General features: G+C 43.1%; 2 protein-coding genes across 3 annotated transcripts; one reads left to right on the top strand and one right to left on the bottom strand.

Moving 5' to 3' along the window:
* Positions 1–683: 683 nt before the first annotated feature.
* MEIG1 (meiosis/spermiogenesis associated 1) lies at positions 684–6,849 on the bottom strand. Of its 2 annotated transcripts, XM_082764798.1 has the most exons (4): positions 6,732–6,849; positions 5,165–5,294; positions 3,143–3,305; positions 684–1,082 (listed from the first exon to the last, which is right to left on the bottom strand). In XM_082764798.1, exons 2-4 carry the CDS (start codon positions 5,266–5,268, stop codon positions 954–956), a joined length of 396 nt encoding a protein of 131 aa, XP_082620924.1. In that variant the 5' UTR covers positions 5,269–5,294; positions 6,732–6,849; the 3' UTR covers positions 684–953. The 2 variants fall into 2 exon arrangements, with proteins under 2 accessions (XP_082620924.1, XP_082620925.1); XM_082764799.1 differs by lacking the exon at positions 5,165–5,294 and having other exon boundaries at positions 6,732–6,830.
* Positions 6,850–7,546: 697 nt separating this feature from the next.
* DCLRE1C (DNA cross-link repair 1C) lies at positions 7,547–19,642 on the top strand (the record flags this gene model as incomplete). The annotated part of the gene is made up of 14 exons (XM_082765818.1): positions 7,547–7,655; positions 7,856–7,907; positions 9,314–9,398; positions 11,250–11,309; positions 11,642–11,697; positions 12,326–12,427; positions 12,660–12,732; positions 12,902–13,042; positions 13,177–13,278; positions 13,725–13,861; positions 14,027–14,081; positions 15,113–15,201; positions 16,025–16,125; positions 17,296–19,642. The coding sequence occupies 14 exons, from the start codon at positions 7,547–7,549 to the stop codon at positions 18,282–18,284; spliced, it is 2,151 nt and encodes a 716-aa protein (XP_082621944.1). The 3' UTR covers positions 18,285–19,642.
* Between the last annotated feature and the right edge of the window lie 36 nt (positions 19,643–19,678).

Here is a 19,678-nt window from a genome sequence, read left to right on the forward strand (position 1 = left end):
AGCGTGGCACCTGTGCACCTGCACCAGTGACCTGGCTCTGCCAGCTGGAGAGGAAGAAAGGAGTCGGCTGGCTGTGCTTGTTTTATAGGAATCCTGCAGTAGGTGCTGTTGAAGGCATCACACTGTAGCAGGCTGTGTGATGGGCTATGTCTGCATCCTGTGTGTCTGTGTTTCTCTGGGAAATGCACTGAGCTTGCTACTGGCTTGGCCCTGCACAAGGAAAGCAGCAACCATGTCCTGCAGGCTGTGCAGAGACACCAGGCTGCTGGGCTCCAGAGGCCTGGCTTAGGAGCACCTGGAGGAGGCAGCTGTGCTCTCACTTCACTTAAATACTTCTCAGGTAAATAAAAAAAAAAAATAAAAAATTTTGGGTGTACCTTACCTATTGCTCAGAAAGACATTTCTTGTTGTAACTGTCACAATAACCAGTTGTTTAAATCTACAGTTCAGCACTATCCTCGTGGCTTGGTTGTTCAGCGTCCTTTATTAAAGTTTTCTGCTTGTTATTCCTGCTGTTCTCAAGGGAATGTTTGTTTGCCTTTTGGCTTTACTCTGGCCCCCAGGAGCGTCACAGTCCTTAGCTATATCAAGAGACCGTGGCTGACATTAGCGAGCCTCAACAAGTGCATCTTGTTCAGAATAAAGATTAATGACATCTTGTAACAGACTTTGCACACAGTCAGCCCAAATACATGACGTCCCTTTGCCATGTTTTTTTTTTTATTTTTGATATCAAATCATTTTTAACCAGCAACAATAATACTTTTAATTATAACAGGAAAAAAAAAAGAAATTCCCCTGTCTATACTTACAGGTCACTCTACATTTCCTACATTCCCCATTCTATCTATGAATGACATCTGTACTTAAGTCAGATTACACAAATCCCATTTACTTACAGATCCTAACCAACAGATTTATAGAACAATGCAAATATTGGAAAAGTAACAAAATTAATAAACATAAACTTTCACTTTATGAACTTCCTTGTCTTCGCATTCTCTTTGCTTATTGTAGTAATAGTAGGTATTGTCCCTTCTCTGAAGCTTCTTTACAAATCCAGTTTCTGGCCAACACTCCACCTACAAATAGAATAAAAGGATATATAGACATCCACTGAATAATGTCTGTGCATTATATTGCAGAAAATATAGGGTACATTTCACTGGAAAAGTTCACTGCATCTGACCGCTGCTTTGCTATTAATTTGCTTGACTTTTAAAGAAGATTAAAAGCAGGATGTGAGAAACCAGTTTTCTGGTTTGGGATAACGATTTTGTTGATCAGAAAAGTCTAGAAATAAGGATCTAAGAATATTTGATAGAGTCATTTAGAAAGTGGGCCAGTCAAAGCTTTTAGAATATATCTAGGAATAAAACATTGATGCTATTCATTTATTCAGTAATCTGAGATGCTGTAAAATTCCACTTCTCTACGACTGACACACACTTAAGTGGTTCTTCAGGATTCTTCTGACCATGAAAAATGTGTACATCACACATTTCATTACTGATTTCATAAAGATAAAGTGAGCTACGTGTACTGTAAAAGCTGGTCTCAGACAGCAGGATCAATCCTGCAGGAAACCAGCATCATCTTGGTGCTGTTTGGTATTCACAGTGTGAAGCTTTGAACAAACAAGTGCTCAAGCCTTTAGTTTAACAGCTTCATGGCTTGGGTAGGCAGCTATCTGCAGCTTGAACTGTGTTTCTGATCAATTTGAACCTTAAAAATCACGTAATAAGAACCTTATTTCTCTTCCAGGCAGAGTTGACAATAGGATGTCTAAGTAGAGCATTCTCTAACTGGAGAGTTCCAGACGTGGTACTTTCCTTACCTTATTACTTAGACATACAGTTCTGCATTCCCAAGTAGAATGGGACAGAGAATGCATCTGCATTCTCTGTCTGAAGCTAAGAGCCTTAATATTAATGACACCTACATTCTAATTGCATCATTAACCATAACTGCATTATGGAAACCTAATACAGAGTAAACAAGACATTTCAAAATGTGTCAGTTGAAAGAGAACCTCTACCAGATCCTGGCAAGTCTGAACGGAATGCACAATCATTTTCAATCGGAGTAAGCGATGTTCTTCAACCTTTATGAGGTTTTAATTGTTTACACCCTGCCATAAATCTTGAGCAGACTGATCCTACCGCACTAGTTGCAGGATTTCCTTTTGCACCGGAATTTACTCTACAGCCTTTACGGCGGTGTCTGAGCCCACAACAAAATAAATAACTGTGGCTTATTATGCACATCAACGTTTTGCTGTTTTGAGTTAATGGGAATGAGGAATGACTTTCTCAGGAGTATTCCACACTTAGGTGCACTGGAGGTTAACATATTTTAAACTGTATTTTTCATGAGATTTATGGTGCTTTGGAAGAGCAATTACAGAGATCTAATAAAGATAACAGGTTGTTTGCTGTATTAAACTCTTTGTTGCTCTTTTGAATCTCAGGTAGCCACTGAATATCTAGCTATTTTACATTACCTCACCTGATGTGCGAAGGAGTATTACCAGTAGATGTAGCAACTGGACAACCAAGTCCTGGATGTGCTCAGCTGACAAATGCCTCCTCCACAACTCCCTTTACCCCAGTTGGCATCAAACATTTCTGCTTGGGACAGTTTCAGAAATAGGTAGAAACCAAGTTTTGGGTGTGCACGGTTTGATTATCTATCCTACCATGCAGTTCAACTGTAAAAGTGAAGCTGGTAGCAATGATATAGGACTGAGTCCTCTGGCAATGGATGTGTTTACCCTCTTAATAGACCTGTTAGGAATGGGGAAACTTCACAGAGAATTACCTTTGATATATTCTTTTCCTCAAAGCTGAATTAGTCTTTCAGATGGCAGCTACATCTATTCAAAGAAATCTCTAACACTTCTAAATGCATAAGAGATGTGGAACAAAAACACAGGCTGGTGAGTGTTTCTATTTCACTTCTGAAAAATAAATTACTCTGCACAGTTAATAACAGTGCAAGAATTCAAGTCAGATCTGGGAGAAAAAAAACTACCAGAAGCTAGCCTGATGAGAGGAAATAAGAGGCACCTTCATTTTTACTTAATAATTTAACAGGAGACAGAAGTGTAATGCAGTAACTGTTGCAGAGTTCTAAATCTTACCGTATCAACTTGTTTTACTTGTTTATATTCAAACTCATCTCTGTATCCAGCTTGCTGAAATCTGTATAAGTTCTCTACCTCATCTGACCAATTTTTGGCATGACGTATGGATTTTGGCTTGAGGTCAGCTTTAGCCATGACTGCAGAAGCTTCAGGCTTTATCCTGAAATTAGATTTTTGAAAATGAAATAAGAGAAGGCCAAAGTAAGTGATTTTGTTAGGGAGGAATATGGATAAGTAGAACAACAAAAAAAGTATACACAATACAATAATGTCTTCAACTCAAAGTCTGAGGTTAAAAAAAAAAAAAGACATTATAAACAATCAGAATTAAATTAAATGTACTCATTGATCTCATACAAACCCAAGTCACCTACACTTCTACATCTAGGAAACCGTTATCATGGTATTTTTGTCACCCTGAGTTAACAGTGGTGCATAAAATTTACTGGTGCCCATTGATGCATAAAAACCAAACAAAACCCTGTGGTTGTTTCTAATTTCACATTTTCACAGTCACTGCCCCCTAAGCCAGGCAGCTTTTCAGGTTTTTCTGTCTTCCTATTGAAGGGACACCAAACTGGCAACCACAAAATGAAAAACTGGGATGTTACTGAAGAACGGGATGCAGTCAGGATGGAAGAGAAGGGAGAAATGCACCGCCACGCATATGGAGACAACGGAGTTGATTTTAAGAAAGAAGTTGGGTGAGGTAAGGAAAAGGAAAGGCACACAACCTACCAAACTTCATGTTAGTCTGTGCTTGCCCAACCCAAATCTGCACTGACTGCCACTGACATTCTCCCCACACCAAACCCATTTGTTCAAGTCTGGTGAGAAATAGTGAATAGGTCAGTCAGCTCTAAACCTGGGAGGTAAAACTCAGAGTGTAAAAATCAAACAAATAAAAATTTAAGCAATTAAAAAAAAAAATGGACTGAAAACTTAACAATGGTGGATCTGAACTATATTTCAAAAATATGAATCATTTGATTTCTACCTAATATCTGAATTTCACTGCATTTGCTTTCTTGAGTATATCTTATTCTTTTACTAAAACCAGAACTTTATATTGTCTCTGCAAGCAACCATACAGAACTCTACCATATCTACAAGATATAACCAGAAATGGGTCCTCTCCTAGGTTTGTAACGTCACCAGGTTTCAGCTTTGCAATTAGGAACGTATTTTAAAGGAAGGACAAAAAGCTTATGGATTTTGTAGAGAGGGGATGAAGAGTCTCACTGCCTTTGGGTAGAACGCTGCCTCCAAATCCTGCACAAAGTAAAATTTCCTTACTTAGCAAGTTCCTGTATCAACTGAGGGCTTGAAAAGTGAAAAGCTGATGCCTTTTCAAATGCTTTTAGTCCATTAAAAGAAGCAGGAAAGGAAAAAAAAAAAAGTCAGGCTGCAGCATACACATCTTTGGGAATATATCAAGAATTATCGTTATCATAATGTAGAACCAGAAGCCTGCAGTTCTGCCATCTGACCGTATAAGTGCCATTAGCAAAAAAAGGGCCTTTCATCTCTTACCACATATGCTTTATTAAAGATCAATAAAAACCATGCACAAGGACTCTTTTCTGGCAACACTAAGCATCTTGCAGTTCAGCACTGCAAGCATTAAGCAGTAAGAGCTCTGCAGCTCTTTACTGGCATTTTGGAATGGCAGGCTGACAATTACTACTGAAAACAAAACAAAACAAAACAAAACAAAAACAAAGTAGATTTTCCCACCCAGTTATTAGGTAACCCGTACAAATTACATGCTTAGCATATATCATTATAAATTTTTGTGTAGTCTTGGAAATATTTATCTCAAAAAAAAAAAAAATTAATCCCTTGCTGCAAAGTGCCCTTTTGTAGCCATTACAGAGCTGTTCCTATCCTGTGCGTGCTCAACCATGTTTGAGAACTGCTGTCAGTGTGGGACTCGACACAGTTAACATTATTAGCGATGACATTAGAGCTACAATTTGTAATAGTTCAGTATTTCTCATTTTTTTTCTGGTAACTTACACATTGCTAGGGTTAAGTACTTCATCACAGGATGTGCTGAATTCATCTGATGTGTGTGCTTCTCCAAGACACCTAGACAAGCCTGGCACTTCCTGACTCACCATTGCTGGTGGCCTGTCCACAGGCGCTCCTGCTCAAACACAGGTACAAAGGTCACATAGTTAAAGTGCCAGCTTGCTGGCTTCAAATAATAATAATAAAAAAATCTATCCTTTCTATGATGCTATTTAAGCCCTTTGCAAATTGTGCTCTTTGTCTATTGTAGTGCCCCTGAGTTGCACAGAGATCTGGTTTCATTGCGCAGGAGCACAAGATGAGCCGTACTCCAGACAGCCTACAGAACAGAACCATCATTTCCATGACGGTTGCCCCTGAGCCTCCTCTTCTCCAGGCTAAACAACACCAGCTCCCTCAGCTGCTTATCACAGGACTTGTGCTCCAGGCCCTTCACCAGTTTCGTTGCCCTTCTTTGGACAAGCTCCAGGACCTCGATGTCCTTCTTGTAGTGAGGAGCCCAAACCTGAACACAGGGCAAGACAATAGTAAGAAAATACAATTCAGCATAACACTAATGCTTTTCATGTGAATGGTATTGTTCAACAGTAAACTTTGCTAAAACAATGTTTGCCTACTCTTACTTTAGGGGAAATAGTGACATTTCACATGTCTCTATTTTGGCTTTGGGAAAGATTTTTATGTTATCACGCCATAATTTCTAAGGAATTCTAGCTAGCCTGGGCCTCCATATGTTCCTTTCCTTAATGCTTATACAAGTCAGCATTCACAGGATCTATTTTGTTTCCTAGAACAGCCAGTCAGATATTTCCAATGGCTTCAACAGACTTTTCATGAGACCTTTTTGTATTTGCCAAGGTATTGTGGCAGATGTCTAGGCCCCTAACCTGACGTTACACTGACTAAACAGAACCACAGAAGGGCTGAGGTTGGAAGCGATCTCTGCAGGTCCTCTGATCCAGCCCCTGTTCAAGCAGGAACACTTTGAGCAGGTTGTCCAGAACCATATCCAGATGGCTTCTGAGTATCTCCAAGCAGGGAGATGCCACAACCTCTCTGGGCAACCTGTTCCATTGCTCAGTCACCTGTACAAGACCTCTTGTCCAGAGGCACTTTTTTTTGGTAAAAAGCTAGTATTTTTGTAAAAAACTAATATTTGAAGGATTCATGAACACGTATATATTTGTAGCAAAGTTGGGCTGGGGGGGTCACAACTGAACCTCAATCCTGATCATCTGGAAAGGGAGAATAGGACCAATGGTCTGTGTACTTCATGTTTATTTGAGTGCTGTTTGTATTTACGTGGGTGCCAGTAAATGCACTGTTTTCAGTCTGTGGGTCCAGCTGAATGTATAGCTTGTGAGTGTGTGTGCACGTGCACCTATCAGGAGTATTATCATCATCCTGGCTACTTGCTGGAAAAGGAAACACTTGCCTCTGTGGGGCTGGAACAGGAGAACTCCCTGGTGTTTGAAGTCCTGGGGATTTGGTTCCCCTTAGCAGTATTAAGCACCACTAAAAGCTGAGAAGCAAGGAGCAGCTCACTACTTACTTTCAAGTTCTTGAGACAGTGTAGTATTTGTGTCTCCCTAAAACAGCTGCTCCACAATGCTTCTTTTTATCTTCTTTCTCCAATTCTGTTTCCTTAAAGTTCACAAAGGGAAATGAAACATCTTCTAAAAGGTAAGACTGCACTTAAAAAACTGTCACCATGACCACCAAACTGCTCCACCAAAAAACATGGGGTGTGCAGAGGTAGCGATGAAGGGCAGACGCTGGGATTTCCCCTGTCCCATAAGCCGGAGCTGCAGAAGGCAGTTACCCCAGCGCAGACACCATGACCATAAGACTCTACCCCACGATCTTGACTGGTCCCCAGCCTCTCACCATGCCCACAGATGATCTGCAGACCCCAAAACCCACCCCACGGCCCCATCTGCGACCCCAACCCCCCCCCCCCAACCCCATCCCCACCCCTAACCCCCTCCTCACCGCCCTGCCGGTGTCTCCAACCCCCATCCCGCCACCCCAAGCCCCGACTCAGCACGGTGCCTCCCCCCAGGACACCTTTAACCCCCCCCCCAGCCCCCGTCCCCCCGTTCCGGCCCTCAGAGACCTCTCGGCCCGCCCCGGGGCCTTCCCCGCCCCACACCGGTCCCTCCGCGCCCTGTTGCTAGGCAACCTCTCCCGCCGCCGCCATTTTGAGGAACCCGTCAGCCGGCTTCAATCTGATTGGCCGGCAGGCAGGCGGGACCGCCTTTCTATTGGTCGAGCGCGCGGAGGGAGGCGGAACCATCTTTCCTATTGGCCGAGAGCTGGGGAGGAGGCGGGACTAACGACCAGAAGGCGGAAGAAGAAGCGGCCGCCATGAGCCGGTTCGGGGGCCGGCTGCGCGAGTACCCGGCGCTGTCCATCGACCGCTTCGACCGCGACAACCTGCGGGCGCGCGCCTATTTCCTGTCACACTGCCACAAGGGTGAGCGCCGCGCCCCCGCCGCGACCGTCGCCATGGCGACGGCACACCCCCCCCCTTCCCCTCCCGCCCGTTTCCATGGCGACCCCTTTTCCCGCCTCCCGCCCGTCGCCATGGCAACTCCCGCCTCCCGCCCGTCTCCATGGCGACTCCCGCCCGTCCCTGTGGCGGCCCCCATCTGTGACCGCCATCTTTCCCCGCAGATCACATGAAGGGGCTGAGGGCGTCCGCCCTGAAGAGGAGGCTGGAGAGCAGGTACGGCGCGAGGGGAACGGCCCCCTCAGGGCTTGGGAGGCGGCGGTTGGAAAGAAAGGCAGCGAGAATTATTATTATTATTGTTATTATTTTTGACAGGATGGCTCATGGCCTGTCAGAATTTTATGTTTTATTTGAGGAAAAAGTAAAGTTTGAGGCACGAAGAGGTGCCTGGCTCTTTGCTGGAGGAGGTCTCCTGAGTTCTGGGACCTTCTCCTCTCAAATCCTTAATTTCTCACATATTTCAGCCAAAACATCGACGGTTTAACCAAAATGTGTGGAGCATCAGTGATTTAAGCACTAACGTCAACGCTTTGCCCACTAAATGCCGTTGTCCTCAGGGTTACGCCACACAAAAGTAGGCAGCTTAATGCCTGCAGCCCGTTTGCCACTGGGGGAACGCTCCAAAGGGGCACAGCTCTGGATCCCAATTCTTCCTTCAACTTGAAGCACTGTCATGAAAACATTCACCTTGTACAACTTCAGATTTTCCCATATTTCTTTCACCAACTCCCAAAAGCTAAACTATGAAGGGTTTTGATTTGTTTTCCAACCAAACATCGCCTGTGACTGGAGGTCACTTGACTCCCACTGAGGTCTGCACCCCAAAAACTTGATATCACAAACTACAGAGAGCTCCATCACTTGTGATGGTCCATCACAGCATGGTCCTCTTGAGCTCTGACTGCTCTTTTTGGACCAGGAGCTGAGCAGTGCTTTAATAAATGTCCTTGTACAGAGGAGGACTTTTTTTTTTTTTTTTTTTTTTTTTGCCTGTTCAGTGGGATTATCTATCTCCTGAAGCCATGAATTCCATGGATGAGTTAGTTGGTAGGGACCAGCAGTGGGCTTGAAAGCAGTCTAACATCTGAACCTGCAGATAATTGAGTTTCAGTTCCTTGCCATGTTCCCAGACACTGTTACATTTGTTAGAGTAGGTGTTGCATCTCCTCACGTGCACACAGGTAATCTCTCTTTGCTCATCAGCTCCATCTGTGCACTGTGCAAAAGCAGGAGCTTTGTAGGAAGCATGCTGTTGTGCTGCCTGCTAGCTGCCCCAAGTCTCAAGGAGCCCATATGTGGCTGGATCAGACCTTGGTAGGTTGGGAAACCAGCAAATGTGTACGTGCACGTGGCCACGTACCAAAAATGCACATCTGTGGGCACACATGGGTAAGATTTTGTGTCTGCTGTGCTGAAGAAAAGCCCTGCAAGGTAGAACAACTCGTCTTGGTCCCACATCAGGCAGGGGCAGAACAGCTCCTGCAGGCTTGCTGTTCTCTAGTTTTTTTGGGGGAAAGAGGGAGCTGTGTGCATGTTTTGGTGTACTTGGTGTGAGGTACCAATTCATCGTTGCTCCTTGTCTCTACTTCAAATAAGCACGCTTCTTTCTTGTCTCCTTTCAGCCTGAAAGTTAAATTATATTGCTCTCCAGTAACTAAGGAACTGCTGCTGACTAACTGGAAATACAAGTTCTGGGAGAATCACATTGTGAGTATTTTTTTTATTCTTTATTTTTAGATTAATGGTTTTCAAGCAGTGGCTCCAGGAAAGAGGAAGCTTCCCTTCCTCAAGGTTTCTTAATGTTGGTTTTGATACACTATTTCAGCTTTTAAGTTCCTACACCAGTAGGAACTTCCCTCGCTGCCTGCTATGTCGGATTGTTTTATTGTTGTTTACTGCTCAATTTTATTTTTCTCTCCACAAAATTGATCCTTTTCTCTCACCTTACTCATGTCTCTTTACTCCTGTCTGTATTCTACATCTCTGTTGCTTCATTAAAGTGTTGTATTATTTGGAGTGTAATCTTTCAGTTACGTTATCTTCCTTCTACTTTTCGGAAGATGAAATTATCTCTAGCAGGAAAATGTTGTAGTGATGTAAAATCGCTAAGGAAACAAATTACCTGATTTCAGTTGTTTGGAGCCAACTTTCCAATTATCAGTGGTCGTGTGTAGATGTGGCTTATCTATAGTTAGATGGATGTAGTTAGTTATTTCCTTCCCTTTGCAGATGCAGGCTTTGAAACTGAGCACGATTCCTTTCACGTCCTACTGTGTGTACGTACATCGTCACATAGTGTAAGGATTTGATGTCCCCCAAGCAAGGACAGGAGAGTCTTCTAGTCAAATGACAGCTCAGGAACTTCAGGCAAGCTGAAACTTCTTTCCTTGGGGCAGTTATGGCTCAGAGTTGCCTTATAGTTTTTATAATTGTGGGTGTTAAGCTCCATATTCAAAGAAACTCCTACAAGTTTCTTACCTAGGAGCTGAGTCCGGGTAGGAAGAAAAAGAGAAAAAGGGGATTCCTGTACGATTAATTGTGAGGCTGAGGAGAACGTGATTACCTTTATACAAAGTCTCGAGTGACTGAAAGATTTAATTATTCTGGAGGAGCGAACATGATTCTGGGCTCTGCACGAAGGACTCTGAACATCCCGCAGCCATTTGATTTGATGTTCAGACTGAAGAAGCAATCACATCAGCTTCCAGACAAATGTTTTTACGATTTAGTCTGACCTGTGTTTGTTCATGTAACATGAGAGGCTTTCTGAATCTGCTGCTGGCTTTAAAATCTAAACTACTGAAGATCTGCTGGAGACACTGTCGTGTATACTGTCAGTGAAGAATTTGTCAGGCGGTTTAGATCTAAACCTTGGCGGTTGTTTCACTGAATTAGGAAATTAGGGCATAACTGAGAAATGTTGAGTATGCAGGCTTAAGAGCAACCTCGTGAGTTTATTCAGCTTCAGAAAGAAATTGCAGATGATAAAATTATTTAAAAAGACAACTCTTGCTGATGGCTTGAATTCTTAGTGTAAATTGCTTTTGATGTGTATGTGCAAGTTTTGGAGAAAGCCAGGTAGTTGTCTGTTCAATAAGCATTGTGGTTTGTCATGGAGAAGCCAAATTTTATGAGCTCAGTGTGAGTACCAGCTCAATGAATCTCTCGGAACCGCTCAGAAATCTGGAATGGGGACGTGGTGTCTTGTGAATCCACTGGTGTGCTCTGGAACTGGGATGTCTTGAACGTTATACAAAACCAAGGCAGATGATCCAGCCAGAGAAAACTGTGCTTTTGCTCTGAAATAGGCCAACAGGTTTTCCTTTTTGTAAGCATACAGGCACTGATCATGATATCTCCAGTTCATTTTTTTGACATAATTTTTTTTTCCACTGGGAATGGAAATCCATGATTTACTAGAAAGAAGTGAGCTCAATTTTACAGGCTTAGAATTAGCCGCAGTACATGCTGAAAATGTATGTGTAGTGAATTCTTAGCCCTAAACATGAACCCAGATGCTCAGTAAGTCATGTAACGCGTTTGTTCATTTTGCTACAGGTTGCACTGGAAGTTGAAACTCCAACTCAGATTTCTTTAGTAGATGAAACTTCTGGTGAGGTAAGTTATGAAAACAATTCCTTTCTTTTGTAGAGCATCCCAAGTTTTTTTCCCGAGATGTTTTTTCACCAGGAATCAAGGAAGCAGTGCTGTCTCCTGGCTGACAGGCTCTCATGAGCACCTTACAACCTGCTGTCACCTCTTCTGGCATGACAGAATGGTTGTTGCTCCTCAGGGCTTGTTGCAATGTGAAGAAACATTCTCTCTTCATTCCAAACCAGTGCTAAGTGCTGCATTGCCTGTGAAGAGCAATGTGTTGCTTTCACCATGTCAGTGAAGGTACCAGCAATACTCACTGCAGTGTGAAAATAACGCCAACCCCTCTCTTCCAGAAAGAAGATATAGAGGTGACGCTTCTACCAGCTGGTCACTGTCCTGGATCGGTCATGTACGTCCTTCCAGTACTCTAAAATTCTCTGCTGGCAAATTTGTCCTATGGAGTCTCAATAAATGTTGTGGTTGTGTCTCTTTATTTATTTTTCTTCCTTTCCTAACTAGCACTGTAGCCACAGGGTCCACCAGCTTCAGTCAGTGTTAGAACCCAGATTGCACGGGGCTTTTCTGTCCGCGCAGAAGTCAGTTGTTACCATGCTAGGGTAGAGCACTTCTTCCTGTGCCTTGAAAAACAACTTTCTTGACTGCAACTGCACTTAAAAATGGTGCACAAAACTGTGGTTTAAAATAAAGCCTGTACTTACTAGATGTCAAAAACAAGTTGCCCAACTTCCTGGTACAGATGCCTAATAAACTCCTTTGGGTGCAGAAGACAGCTGGGCTTCCCCTGCAGAATCTGTGAGGCTTTTGTCCTTTGTGGGCTCTGACACTGGGCATGTCCCAGATGTGCTGAGTCTGAATCACTGGCTTTATTTGAAGTCAGTCTAGGACAAAATTGAGCCCAGTGTTTCTATTATGTCGTATTTTAGTCACACAGATTTCTCTAAGCAAAAGAAACTAATTGACAGCTGGCAGTTAATGCTTTATGTTGTTGAGTTTGACTGGAGTGTTTCTGTTTGCAGGTTTTTGTTTCAAGGTGAAAATGGCACTGTGCTGTACACGGGGGATTTCAGGCTTGCAAAAGGAGAAGCAGCCAGAATGGAGCTTTTGCATTCAGGGACCAGGTATGAGGAAAAGAATCCACATTTTAATTCAACTTTTGGAAAGTCTTTGGCTATCCATGGGGTTTAGAAAGAACAAAAGATCATACAGGCATGGACAATTCGTGAATGTCATTTTTTTTCCCCTCATTTTTTAAATGGTGTATTAAGACAAGCTTGTACCTTTTGAAGAGAGGAAGTGATACATCTTAATACTGTGATGCATTGCTCACAATGTCACATTTCTCTCTTTTAGAGTAAAGGACATTCAGAGCGTGTATTTGGACACCACTTTTTGTGATCCCAAATTTTATCATATACCAAGCAGGGTAAGTAAACAAGCCGTGAGAGGAGAGGTCCAAAAGCAATTAATCATTTAAACATCCCTTTAGGTAAATCCTGAAAATACAAAATGGCATTTTAGGCATTCGCCTATCAAATCACGGTGCTTTGGGAGTATCTTCAAAGACGAATCACAATATTTTCTGAACTTTTCAGGAGGAGTGTCTAAATGGGATCTTAGAGTTAGTGCGAAGCTGGACCTCGCTGAGTCGCTATCATGTGGTGTGGCTGAATTGCAAAGCTGCTTATGGTTATGAGTATTTATTCATTAACCTCAGTGAGGAACTTGGAATCAAGGTAATGCTTCCATACCAGTAATTCTTTAAAACCTATCAGCGTTTTTTGAGAGCAGAACCACGCCTGTATAGTTCCTCTAGCTGCAGTTCACTAAATACATCAAGCTAATCAAGAGTAAACTGCCTTTTTTTTAGGTGCACGTGAACAAGCTGGATATGTTCAGAAACATGCCAGAAATCCTCTGCCATGTTACAACAGATCGGCACACTCAGATTCATGCCTGTCGACATCCTCGGGTGCGTATCATTTTGGACAGCCTCTGCTAACCTCTCGGAATAACTGGTTGCAGTTGTTCTGGTGCTGTTGTTCTACAGCAGGCTGTGGCCAACTGGTTGTTTAATGCAGAGGAGAATGAAAATTTCAACTGGTGGGTTAAGGTGTGTTTTTAGAAAAGATATTATCTGATACTACATATGGCTTAATTGTATTTGAAACTTAGAAATTGTTAAATGAGGTAAGATAAACAGCAGGTTAAATCAGTCAGGTGTTATCCCTTCAAATATATCAAAACCAGCTCTTGTGATTTGCTTTGTCAGCTCTGGAAGCAAGAGGTGACAGCAAAGATATAGTGTTCAAAAGAGTTGGAAGTACAATAAAAATACAGTCTGGCTAGATACTGCGTTGCTTAATTTCTGGGGGGGAAAAGCCAGGATTACACTTAATTTGATGTTGCATTTGGCAGGATGATGACTACTTTCGAGGGAACAGACTGCCCTGTGGAATGACGTGCCAAAATGGAACTCCCTTGCGCATAATTAGCATCAAACCCTCCACTATGTGGTTTGGAGAAAGGATCAAGAAAACCAATGTAATTGTGAGGTGAGTGTTTGGGCTGTGCTGAAACTTGTTTCAGGTGTGTGTCTTGCCCGAGGTTTGTATAACTGAATCTTAAAATGGGCTGTTTAAGAGCAAGTTATGCTTGCCTGATGACTGAGCTTGAAAACGAGCTAATTTATATACCTCCTGTCTTTTTTTTCTTTGTAGGACTGGGGAGAGTACATACAGAGCTTGTTTCTCTTTCCACTCTTCATTCAGTGAGGTTTGTATACGTGTTGTACTAAGTAGACACTGATTAACCTGGAGTGGATGCTGTGATGATTAACAAAAAACAAACAAACAAAGAAACAAAACCCACAAAACACTACCTAATGAGATACGAAGTTCTGGATGTTGGAGGCAGAGATATCCCAAACTAGCAATGTTTTAATCTGACTGCAGAAGAACATGTTAAGGTAGGGCAGGACTACAAACCCAGTTTTGTTTTCTCTGCTTGAAGCACCAGTCACCTCTACAACTGTTTTGATTATTCTGTAACTTAAAAATGTGAGCTTAAATGCTTACAGCTTGGCATTTTGGTTTTTCAGTGCATTGGTTGTCTGCTGTGACTCAGTTTTGGGCAGCTTTCCCCTGTCCACACATTCAAGCAGAATTTTCTCCCATCACAGCTGCCACTGTTACTCCTCTTTCTTTGCTGAAGGCTAAAATGAAATCGGGCCTGGCAGCATCCTCTCTAGAATCACACGCCTTCATTTAACATGACGATCCAGTCCTTCAAGTACTTTTCTCATAAGAAGCTGAACTGAAGCTGGATTAGTGCCACCAATCAACCTGTCACAAAGCCTTGCGTGTACAAAGTGGAGATTATTTTGAGCTCTAGGAAGGTGGTCCCATTTTTAAGAACCCAAGTGAATTGTTGGAATTTCCCCTGCCTTGTAGAAGAGGGTCATCTTCCTAGAGTTCGGAATAACCTCTGGGTAGAGGTGCTAAGTAGTACATAAAACACAGCAGCTCTGCTGGCAGAATGTGTGGGGCAGTATGTTGTAACGGACTTGGACGTGCAAAAATAGTTGGGTTGTACTGGTCTGTGTAGATAGGAGCATAATCTGCAGTCACGTAGTTGTGTTCAGTGCTCAGCACTGGTAGAACCTCAGCTGGAGTGAAGCGCTGACATGTTTAGATGCAATTTTCAAGAAACTCTCAGACCCAGGGTTTTGTTACATTTAGTGTTTGGCTTATGACCCAAACTGTTGTTGGTGTAACTCATGAAACTGCTTCTCTTCTTCGAATTAGATTAAGGATTTCTTGCGACACATCTGTCCAGTGAACGTGTACCCCAACGTGCTGCCGGTGGGTGGGACAGAAGACAAAGTTATGGAACTGTAAGTGGCAGCTGGTGAAGGGAGGTCACCTAGTCCCTGTTCTGAGGACAACTCTCCTGAATCCCAGCCTCTCAAGCAGGCCAATGTCTTCTACTTCACTCTTCTGATAATTCAGTTCCCTCCCTGCCACATTCAGTCCTGCAGATTTCTTTCTGACCACTAAAACAGAGTCTGAGAGTTTGCATTCCACACACTAGGCACAGCTACGTAGAGAGGCTTTTCTGATCGTTGTATTTGGGTGGCACCTGTGTTCACCTCACTTCATTCTTCACCTGTTTCTACTTGTCAGTGCTATTTCTGGGAAGTTTCTTATAAAGAGAATTAATTCCTTTGGGCACTTGAACTCCTACTCTCTTTGCAGGCACGACTGTACTCCTGTGCTGCTAAAGATGCTGGCAGCTTAGCAAGTGCTTTTATGGAGTAGGAGAGTTGTGGTGGCACTCGGGCTGAACAAAACGAGGACTTGTTTCTTTGCTCCTTTTTGTTTTCTTCCTTAATAGGAAAGGAGACACTTTACAGTAACTGAATAAACCTGCAGTCAGATTTTGAACCCTGTCATCTTTCCTTCTCTAAGCAAGGGGCTAAAAGATAGTTTCCAAATGGTGTACGTTTTAAGGTAAATACCTGGAAATGACACATTTTCTCCCTTTAAGCTGCCTAAGCTCACCAACGTATTAACATTTTCCCTAGCTGTTGCTGCATTTGCTTTAACGCTTCTGCCGCAGTGCCTGTGAAAGGCATGAAGCAGTGTCAAAATATTTACTTTTGTGCCTGAAAATAGCTGCCAAGTTCTAAATACTGATTTTTTCTTAATTCACCTCAGATTACAGCCGCTATGCAGATCGTACAGGAGAAACATGGAACCTAGGTACAAGCCCTTAGGAACACTGAAGAGAGTCCACAAAAGAGACTCATCTGATACAGGTAAAAAAATTCTGCTGGTGGTTCTGTCCTTAAAGGAAAGCCTAAGACAAAACAGAGGTGCCAAAAGCCATGGCATTCACTAGTCTGTATAGAAAGCAAGAGAAACACAGAAAGGAGAAATGTAAATGAAGTGAACTTAGTATTCAGGAGGGTGATAGTAAAGCGTGCTTACTTGTGATCTCAAAATGTACTTAAAAGCCTTGTACATTCTAGAAGGATTCAATTCCACAGCCCTACACCATCCCTAATAAAGCTGTTTTCTGACTCTGCCTGTATCACATCCCGTGCTGTGGACGAACAGTGAGGTATTTCAGAGGAATTGCTCCTCTTCATTATCTTAAGCACCAGGCTTCTCCGCACCTGGTATCTTTTTTAACTAATGATGGTTGCTTCAGCAGTGGGTGCTCTGTAGAGGTTCTGGAAAGCCACTGAACTAGAGGACGGCTTCAGGCCTGCTGCAGGGGGCTGAATACATGAATGTAGATCAGCGTCCATCAGGGCTCCGTTGGATCTGCAGCATGCACGTGGAGGCCAGGGGCAGGGACACCAGCTGTCAGCTTCTGCTTGATGTTTGAGTCAACCTTTTTTCAAAGCATGGAAGAAACGCTGGCTTCTTCAGTACCTTCAGTTGTTTGACACCTCTAGAGCCCCCTTACTGCTGAGACTAAACGTCTCCTCATCCTAACAAACCCCCTGACAGTGCTGTCTGTAAGTGCTAACAAGCAGAACGAATTTTGTTAATATGCAACCCGCTTTCTTTAGCTGCTATTGGATTTAGTTTTTGCTTTTTTTAAGTGTCTGACCTGGCAAATAATTACTGCCTCTGAGGGTCAGTGTATAGGAGCCTCTTTACCAGTGTAGTGACAGTTCCAGTAGAATGCTAGAAATTAAGGCCTCCAATGAACAAGGAAGGCCCTGACGGAACCCAGTAACGTGGTGTTTGAGTAATGCCAAACCAAACTGGTAAAATTAACTGCTGTAGTTTGTAAGGCACTCTGCGAGCCAGGGCAAACACGTCACTGATGTCCTCCAAAGCCTCCAGCTGGCTTAAAGAACTTTTTCTCTGTATTAAATGATTATTTTTTTTCGTTGAAACTTTGCTCTCAAAAAAAAAAAAAAAAAAAGAAATTGAAACCTCTGCTAAAATTTTGCTAATTCTTCTCTTGACAGATGAAGATGATCTCTTTGATACAGAACTCACTTCTGCAAGGCCTAAGATTTCCAAGCAGCAGAGAGAAGAGAGCGGGCCATCTGAAACAACACAGCCTGAAAATGCTGAAGGAAACGTGAAGGAGAGCACAGACAGCTACAAAGCACCCCTAACTTATACATCCCTCCAGGTGGACTTCATGGACTGTGAGGAGTCAAACGATGATGATGATGATGACGATGACGAAGAAGACAAAGAAGATACTGAAAAAAATACAGCTCAAGTTCTTCCCCAGGAGTCAGATGCCACTTCAACAGCAAATTGCAATGGTGTACCTGGCGACCAGCAGGAGCCTAAAGCTGACGTCCCGCGCTGGGATACGTTTTTTAAGTGTGACAGGCTGGATGAGAGCTCTGAAAACGAGGACAACTTCCCGTCCTCAGCAGGTGCTGGTGGGTCCCAGTCCCTTTTCAGCGATTCGGATGGGGTGAGCGACTCCACGCACATCTCCTCCCAGAACTCCTCTCAGTCAACGCACATCTCGGAGCAGGGCAGTCAGGGCTGGGGCAGCCAGGGCTGGGACAGCCAGATGGACACGGTGCTCATCACCTCCCAGGAGAGGAATGCTGCTGACTTCAGCTGCTTCAGCAGAGCCGGGAGCAGGATGGTTCCTGTGCCACATGAGGCTGCCAAGGAGAGTCAAGCTGACAACAGCAGCTGGAAGGCACCGGGGCAGAACAGGTCTGGTGCCTCCGATGTCACCTGTGACTTGAAAAGCAAAGACTCAGAGAAAGAAGCAGAAGCTGGCGCTGCTCACGTTCAGGAGGTGCTGGTGGAAACACCTGACACTTGTAGAGCTCCCGATCTGGAACTGAAGCGGGACTCCCAGAGCTCCTCAGACTTTGAAATTCCCTTGACCCCTGATGCCGAGTTACCTCAACCAGACAAGCTGTACTGCCTGTACAAGAAGCTTGCAGCAGGGGAAAGCATAGTGAGAAAACCCTCCTGAAGCCAGGTAGAACAGATTAAATCATGAGAATAGGGGCACTTTTATTTAAGCCCCAAATTATTCTTCTTTAGTGCCAATTACTACTTGCACTTATGCTAATTTATACAATTTTTCAGTATTACTATCATAAATATCATTCTGCAGCCCCTGTAACTTTTGTTGTTCCTTCCATGAAGTATTTTAAAAAAGTACTTCCAGAGGGGACTATAAAAGCCTTCTACCTCCTGAAGCTGATTTTGCAGGGCTGCAAGTAGGTAGATAGAACAGAGAAACGTAAGGATGGGACACTAAATGAAATTTAGTGTTTACTTTTACCATGAGCTCTAAGAGTTTGCCTTTTATGCAAGCAATCTCAGGTTTTAATACAATGCTACATTTTTAACTGGAGGGAGGTTGGGAGGGGGGGGAAGAATGTGGCATTTTCCAGGAATGGCCATGCAGATACTGTGAAGAGCTGCACTGCGGCTTTAGGAAATTCCGACTTTGCACTGCAGTCATTTTAAAGGACTGCAGAACTGCGTAGAGAATGACTGAGCAAAGTTTTGGCTTTTTTTTTTTTTTCTTGTAATTTCTTTAAATCAAACCGCTCTGTCTTTAAAGCGAGCAGGGACTACACACCACTGCCTATGGTTTAAATCTAACTCACTACAACCCCTTTGTCATCAGTCCCTCTCAGTTGTTTTCCAGAACTACCTAAAAATAAAATGCCAGGCGCTTGGTTCCAAAGCCACTACAAGTAGCTTGCTTTGGAAGCTACATCACAGCAGCAGAAGCCAACCTGTTACCTCTGTTACTCAAGGCTCTTAAATTCCACGTTTTCCACAACATCCCATTCATGTTACTGAACTCAGTCATGTTCAGATTTCTTTTTTTTAAAGTAAGACAAGTCCTCCATGCACGTTTGCCATCATAACTAACTTCTTGCCAAAATTCTTAGCTTCTACAACAGAAATGTGGCTTCAGGTTGTTAAATTTCGAAGAAATGCTTAAACACCAGAAGTTACCTGAGTGTTCTGTGAGCTCTTAAAGCCTAAAGAATCAAAAAGACTTCCATTGTGACAGCTTTCCCTTTTGTGTACATCAAATTTTCTGCTATTTTTATTGAACCACGAACATTAAACCAGCCAGCATTCTGCTACTGGGAACAGGGATAGGAAAAAATTATGAAGATTTGCTATCATTGATGTATGACTTAAAGGTTATTTGAATCCCTGTGTTTTTCCTCTGTCCCCTTACCCACTCTGTTCCTGGGATTTAGTAACAGATTCCAAGCACAGATTTTTATTTTGCTTTTCAGCAAGGTTAAAAGGAACCAAAGTGCTGTTGTACCTATCTACCTCTGTGAATAAAGTCATACAGAGCAGAATCTTGTCTGTTGGCTCGTTCCCTTAACA

Source organism: Aythya marila (assembly GCF_965140915.1).
Source record: "Aythya marila genome assembly, chromosome: 1".
Lineage (NCBI taxonomy): Eukaryota > Metazoa > Chordata > Aves > Anseriformes > Anatidae > Aythya > Aythya marila.